At 54.5% G+C, this 6,867-nt stretch overlaps 1 protein-coding gene across 1 annotated transcript in view; it reads left to right on the plus strand.

Annotated features, from left to right (window-relative positions):
* ZBTB47 (zinc finger and BTB domain containing 47) overlaps positions 1-6,650 on the plus strand; it is a 16,037-nt gene extending 9,387 nt beyond the window's left edge. The window contains 3 exon segments of the mRNA XM_025048920.1: positions 946-1,099; positions 2,711-2,907; positions 6,584-6,650. Coding sequence (XP_024904688.1) covers positions 946-1,099; positions 2,711-2,907; positions 6,584-6,650 — 418 coding nt within the window.
* The last annotated feature ends 217 nt before the right edge of the window (positions 6,651-6,867 follow it).

Consider the following 6,867-nt stretch of genomic DNA (forward strand, 5'->3'; position numbering starts at 1 on the left):
GCCAACAACTAACCCCCACGTGCACACGCAGGACCTGCGGCCCGGGGCCCACTCCAGGAGCGACCCCGCTGCCCTCGCCTCCTTATGGGAGGGTGGCGACACCCAGAGGTGGCCGGACATGCTCTGCCTGAGGCCCTTGCTGGGGGTGCAGGCTGGTGGCCCCCGGAGCTGGTTGAGGACACCTCGGTCCCCTCTTAGTGACTCCTTGAAGCCTTTGCTTTTTTTTTTTTTTTGGAAGTGAAGGAAAAAGAAAAGAAAGGAAACTATTTGCAGCACCCCCCTCCAGGCGAGGGGGTTGCTGGAGGCAGCAGGTACAGCGGAAGGTGGGGGGCCTGCAGAGCAGGTGCAACTGGTCACTGCTGAGGCCTGAGCTGGAGGGCTTGTCCAGGCTGAGCCTGGGTCTTAGCAGCTCAGCCCTGCCTCTCCTGTGTTCCCTAACTTGCCCCTTTGTCCCCGGGGCGTCTGGGGAGAAGCTGGGATGCCAGCCCCCCCTGGAGGAGTCATGGATCCAGTCTGACAGCTGTGGACACCAAGGCAGGGGCTTGAGACTGAATGCCCATGAATGTGTTTGGTAGTGAAGGACAAGGTGTGAAGACCGCAGATCCCGCTCTGCACCACGTGGAGTCGGGCAGGCAGGGGCTGGACCCCAGGCATTTGCTTTTCCACCCATAACCTTGCCAGCAGGCACGGGGATCCCCAACCTGGGCCTCAGTGTGCTGTGGGCAGGCCTTGGATGGGCAGAGAGGCGGGCTCCCGAAACACCAGTTCCCAAGGGCTACAGTCAAAGAGCCCCTGCAAATGGGTGGACCCCAGGAGCAGGGCCCTAAGGAGGAGGCTTGGGCAAATGTTTTAAGGTTTCAAGGTGCTACCAGTGGGGCAGGGGCGGGGCTGCTGTCCGCAGAGCACTCCGCCCTTCACCAGCCCTGGCCGTGTCTCCCACGCTAGCGGAGACGTGTATGTCTGTGTCCGTCTCTGCCCCCTGAAGGCAGTGCCAGGCCTCATCCTCTCCCCAGACCCCACCACAACCTGCCCCCGGCTGGTGTCCAGCATCCTTGTCCCTCCTGAGCCTCTGCCCTGGCAGCGGGGTACCTGTGGCATCGTCAGTGGGAGGAGCCTGCATGTTCAGGCTCCAAGGGCCGGGGCGGGATCCTGGGGAGACCCCAGCCTGTGCCCAGTGCTTGCCCCCATGAGGCCAGCACTGCTAGGACACCCTTCTTTGTTGTCATTTAACATCTTTATTCCTGCCTTTAAAAGGGGGAGGAAGGTTCCATAAGCTACATGTTTCCTAGTTAAGCTCTTTCTTATTGTGTTTATATGGTTTTGTTTGTTATACTCTTTGCACCTTAAAACCCCCATGACTACCCCCACACCACCACCTTCCCAGCATGTGTGGAGCGGGAAGAGGCCTGAGCCCAAGGGGTCAGTGGGGGGACTGGGCCCCATCAGCCCAAGGGCTGAGGGGGTCGGAACTCTCTGACCTCCTTGTGAGGCCCATGGCACTGGGGCAGGGGGCTGGGCACATTTTAATCATCAATAAACGAAGCACTTTATTCTGTACAGATGTGGGCAGGCCCAAGGAGCCCGAGTGATTTGAAGGTCTATAATGCAAGCCACACAACCTGATCGCTCTCTAGGCGTGGAGGGGGCAGTGCCCTGGCCTGGTTGAGTTTGGGGTGCAGCAGGAGCGGTACAGGCTAGAACCTACAGACGACCCCTCAGGCTTCCTCTGGGGAGAGAAGGCTTCCTGTCTGGCTCCCAGCTCTGTGGCTCCCCAACCCAAGGCTGGGCCTCCCAGGCCCCTGCTTTACTGTAGCTCTTTCCCGCTCCCGCACCCCTTATCTCTGGGCTTCCATGACGTCCTCAGGGTACTCCCCCCACCCCCCACCCTCCGACAAGCCGTTTCCCCTCTGCCTTGCTATTTCTAACCTCTGGTCCCAGTGCCTGGCAGCTCTTCAGAGCTGACTCACAGTTTCCCCAAAAAAGTTGATCTCCCACAATGGTCTGTAGACCAGGCCCCCCATGGGTTACACAATCCCTGTCACTGACACTAGGGGCTGGTGGCCTTGTCACCCACAAGCCCTACTGCAGCCTTAGCAAGCCTGGGAATGCTGGCCAGGCGGGCCGCTGGTCTGTCAGCCCGGACTTTGCCAAGCAGAGGCCGGAGATGGGTGTGGGGTGCTGGTGAACCCCTGTCTCAGCGCTCGGGCTTCTTGCCCTTATATACCTTCCCTCCTAGGGCAGGAGACGTCCAGACAGCAGGCCAGGCCCTGGTCAAATGGTCTTGTGGCTGTGAGTAGGCACAGCCAAGCCCTCTCCTGGGAGGCCCCATCCCAGTGGGGACAGGACCCCTGTGTCCTTGGTGCTAAATACTTTTGTCCCCTTGGGCCACTGTGGGTGGGAACTCCTTTCCAGCCAGATCACGAGTGTCTGAAGCAATAATGCAGCCTCAGCAGTGTCAGTGTGGGTGAGGTTCTTGTTTTACCAGCTTTTCCATTTCCTTTTTATTTTTAAAACAACAAGCCCCTGGATATTGGAATGAGGGGACTGGAGCATTAGACCCACTTCCCAGGGCTGGCGTGGTGGTGGGGAGGGGGCTCAGGCTCACCACTTCCTGCTGGAGTTCAGCTCAGGGGGTGGTCTCTCTGTCCAGTTGGATTCAGCCCATTTGGCCAGACCTCAGGTCCAGAATCTGGGCCTGTCCCTACCCCAGTTCCCTTTGGGTTCCCTGGTCTTGGGCCAGCTGCGGGTGAGTGCCCGGAGAGATCAGGTGGCCTCAAGCCCCATAACCACAGTTCCGGGAGCTGGGGCTGGGCTCAGCGCCTGCGACACAGTGACCCTCACCGCGATGGCAGAACGGCTGTGCCCAGGCCCCAGGCGTCTGGTCACAGAGTTCGTGGGGGACAGCAGGTGCGTGAGTGAGAAGAGGGAATAAAGCTAGTGCAACTGTTCCTTGGCCCAGCCTTTTCTTTACATGTTGCCTGCCCTGATCTGGCTGGTAAGACTTGGACCAAAGCAAGGGACCCAACAGCTTGGCTGCGGACCACATGGACATTGAGCGCTGGAGCATCTGCGGACCCCACCTCCGTCCTTTAAGGGTGTGCTGGACTTTGGGGGACAGCCAGAGTCAAGATCAGAGGCAAGAGCAGAGATGCATCCCCAAACTGGTGCTGATTCTTGGGCGGAGTGTAGAGGGGCTTTAAAGAGGAGAGGTCCTGGGGTTACCGAGTCGAGGCCCCAAAGACAGTGTCACAGGAGGCCAGGGCCCCCGCAGGTGTGGTTTTCTATGAGCACCGGGTGTGTAGCCAAGGAAGCCTCCCTCCTGTTCACGTGCTCAGCTCTGGGGGTGCTGTGGTGAGCAGTATGAACTCATCCATCCTTGGCAGGCAGGGGAAGTCTGAAGGAACCAGCTATCAGAGATGCTGACATAGTGCCTGGGAGGATGGCAGCTCAGATGGGAGGTAGTGGCCTCTGAGGAGGGAACTTGAGGCTCTCACAGGCAATACATGGAGCACTGGCTCTGTGCAGGGTGGAACACTAGGCCCCGGGGATACACGGTGAATGAGGCCCCTGTATTTGTGGCACTTAGTTCTGGATACAGGGGAAGGGGTTTCTGTGGGGTGGGGGACAGGAGGCTGGTGGGCGGGTTCATTAACCAGCCATAGAAGATGCCCAGGTTGCCATAGAAGACGTTGCCTTTCCACATAGCCCACTTCCTTGACTGAAAGGAACGGGCTCACTCAGGTCACCCTGAGTAAAAGGCCAACTGGCAGATCCGAGGGCCTGGCTGCTCCCCCGGTCTCTTGTGGGGACTCTGCTTTCCTCCGTTTCTGCTCTCTTCCCTCCTGCTGCCCGTCATTCGTGTGGCACCTCGCTACACACCCTTTTCCTTCAGCCACACTCCACCTCGCTTGTTCTCAAAATACAGTTGCCCCTGGAACAACGTGGGGATTGGGGACGCCAAACCCCACACAGTGGAAATCCCCCAAAACTTAACTAATAGCCTGCCGTTGAGTAGAAGCCTTGCCGCTAACAAAGTCGATGGACACATATTTTTTAATACGTATTATATCCTGTATTCGTACATTGAAATAAGCTAGAAAAAGGAAAATGTTACGAAAATCATAAAGAAGAGAAAATACATTCATAGTACATATCTATTAAAAATAAATTTGCGTAGAAGTGGACCTGTGCAGGTCACACCTGCATTATTCGAGGGTCAACTGTATTTCCAAGTTCACTCTCCAGACAGTCTCGGGCATGCGTCACACGAGGCTGGGAGACAAAGGCCGCTGGGCAACTGCAGGCCATGGATGGCGGGCACCGTGGCTGGCATCTCTGGAGCATTCACTCTCCTCAGTTTTGCTCTTTGAGACTAAGCAGCTCACTAACAGCTAACGACCTGGAGTACAGGCCAGGGCAGGGCCGGCCTGCTGGAGAAAGTTGGGCTTTCTTTCCCGCTCAGGCACAGTAGGAGTCAGTAAGATGAGAAAATGATGCTCCGCTGGCTTAGCAGTGCCCTCGGACCTACCCCCTGATTATGTGGCTTTCGAGAGCCATGACTGGTAAGTCAGGAGAGGTTATGCTCTTCTGCAATAACAGACCATCTCCACACCTCAGGGGCTCAACACCAGTGACTCAGAGTGAAGCTCTAGGGCAGCCGTTCTCCATGTGACGGCTCAGAATGCCAGGCTGCTTTGACCTTCAGGCATCTCTGTATTGACAAAGATCCTTATTGACCACAGCTCTTGTGCTGGGAAGGCTTGATAGTCACCCTTCACCTCACAACCTTCTAAGGTGGCTGAGGACCTAAGGAAATGGAGGCTCAGAGAGATAATGTAATTTTGTGCTTGGGCAGAAAGTGTTGAAATTAAGATTCAAACTCAGGTCTGATTCCAAAGCCAATGAACGTCCCCACGTTTGACTCCTTTGGGTCCCCTCCGCTCAGCAGAGTCGGGCACACAATGGTGTTTCGGAGAGAGCTTGGCTGTGGACAGCGAACCATGGCTATTGGCTGCGAGTAACAGAGCCCCCTCTAGCTAATTTAAGCAGAAAACAATTTAATGAAAAGGTGTTAATTAAATCTCCAGGAGAACAAGAGACTCAGGCTCTTGGGTGACTCATCAGAGAACAAACCCAAACCACCCTGCAGGACTTGCCCCAGGGGAGGAGTGACTGCCACCCCATCTGGGAACTAAGGATGCTGAGGGCTGTGCACTAGAAATGGTTTCTACCTCCCCCCAAAGCTAATCACTCCTCGACCACCCTTACAAAATGCCAGAGTCTGTGTGATGCCTGCTTCCTTGTTTCCTCTCCTCTGAATTGGTCTTGCATGGGTGTGTCTAATTGGCAGATCCAGGTCAAATATTTATACCCTAGCTGCAAGGGAGGCTGGAAAAGTGAGTTACATTTTCTACTTTGGGCAGAAAAAGGCTTTCCAAATGTGCTGGTGGCCACGAAGTGTTAACTGATACACACCACAGTCTAGCCCTTCACTGCCCAATAACAACATCTTGACATCTCACCTCATACAAAGAAAAAATGTATTTATCCTCTTCCCAAAGGGGACAGCATCGTTCCTCATCACTGACTGCATACGGCCCCTAGTCCAGGACCTGCAGTGATAGCTACTCTCTTCCGGTTCAGCTGGGCTCTCTTTTCGTGTTCTGACGTGTACGGACTGTATTGTAAACGTGACCATCACCAACTAGACACTTTAAAAAATAAAAGGAGAATAGGAAGGGGAAAAGAAAACTAGACTAGTGAGAATGGACGCATATATCTTACCCAGCAATGAAGAACACAGGCAGAGGCTCACACCCCCGTCCAGCTGCTGACGGGAAGGCCAAGGTGGCGCTGAAGACTTCGCCCTGCTCTCCCCTTTGATGTTCCCCTGCCCTCAAGCAGCACCCTAGAAGGTCACGGGAACTCACCCGGAGGATGCCTCAGGTCTGCAGTCTTGAAAAAAATAGGAGCCCCTGGAAGTCCTGCACGAGGTTGCTCTAGTCGCTCACTTATTTTTTTTTCAATTTTCTATTGAGGCGAAATTCACATTACATAAAATTAACCATTTTAAAGCGAACGATAATAACATTAAAAAGTAAACTTTAGTGACATTTGGTGCGTTCACCATGTTGTGTAACTACTACCTCTATCTAGTTCCAAAACATGTTCATCGCCTCGAAAGGAAACCCCACCAACACTAAGCAGTTGCTCCCCATTTTCCCTCTTCCTGGCCCCTGGAAATCACCCATCTGTGTTCCATCTCTAGGTTTCTCATTCTGGATATTTCACGTAAACAGAATACGTGGCCTTCCGTGTCCGGTTTCTCTCCCTTGATGTAATGTTTTCGAGGTTCATCCACATTGTAGCATGTATCATTATTTCATTTCTTTTTATGGCTGAATAATACATTCCGTTGTCTTCTCCCTCTCAGTATGGGGCAACAGGAATCACTCAAGAGGATCCCTGGGTTCCAGATGTGCTTCCTCCCCGCATCGTGAGGCAGCAACCGGATTTCCCCTTGAAGGCCAGGACCGATCACCCCAGTCCACACAAAGGCTCCCTCTTTTGCTTGTTGTTCCAGGGGCACAGAGCCCCACATCGAAGGCCAGTGGCAGTCTCAGTTTCCGGCCGAATGGAAAGAGAATTGAGTCCCCATGAAAACAATCCTCTCGGAGATACCACGGCCTCTCAGTCATCAGAGTCCAAGATGCAAGAACAAGGAGCAAAGTCCTGTGATTGAGCTGCGGGGTATAGGAGAGAGCAGGGTTCCTCTCTTACCCCACATCCTGATTCTGGGACCCAGGCATCCCGAGTACGTGTGTAAAGTGTATACCGCATCCCGTAGGAAGCCGGTGCTGTAATCGA

Source organism: Pteropus alecto, unplaced genomic scaffold (genome assembly GCF_000325575.1).
Source record: "Pteropus alecto unplaced genomic scaffold, ASM32557v1 scaffold156, whole genome shotgun sequence".
Taxonomy (NCBI): Eukaryota; Metazoa; Chordata; class Mammalia; order Chiroptera; family Pteropodidae; genus Pteropus; species Pteropus alecto.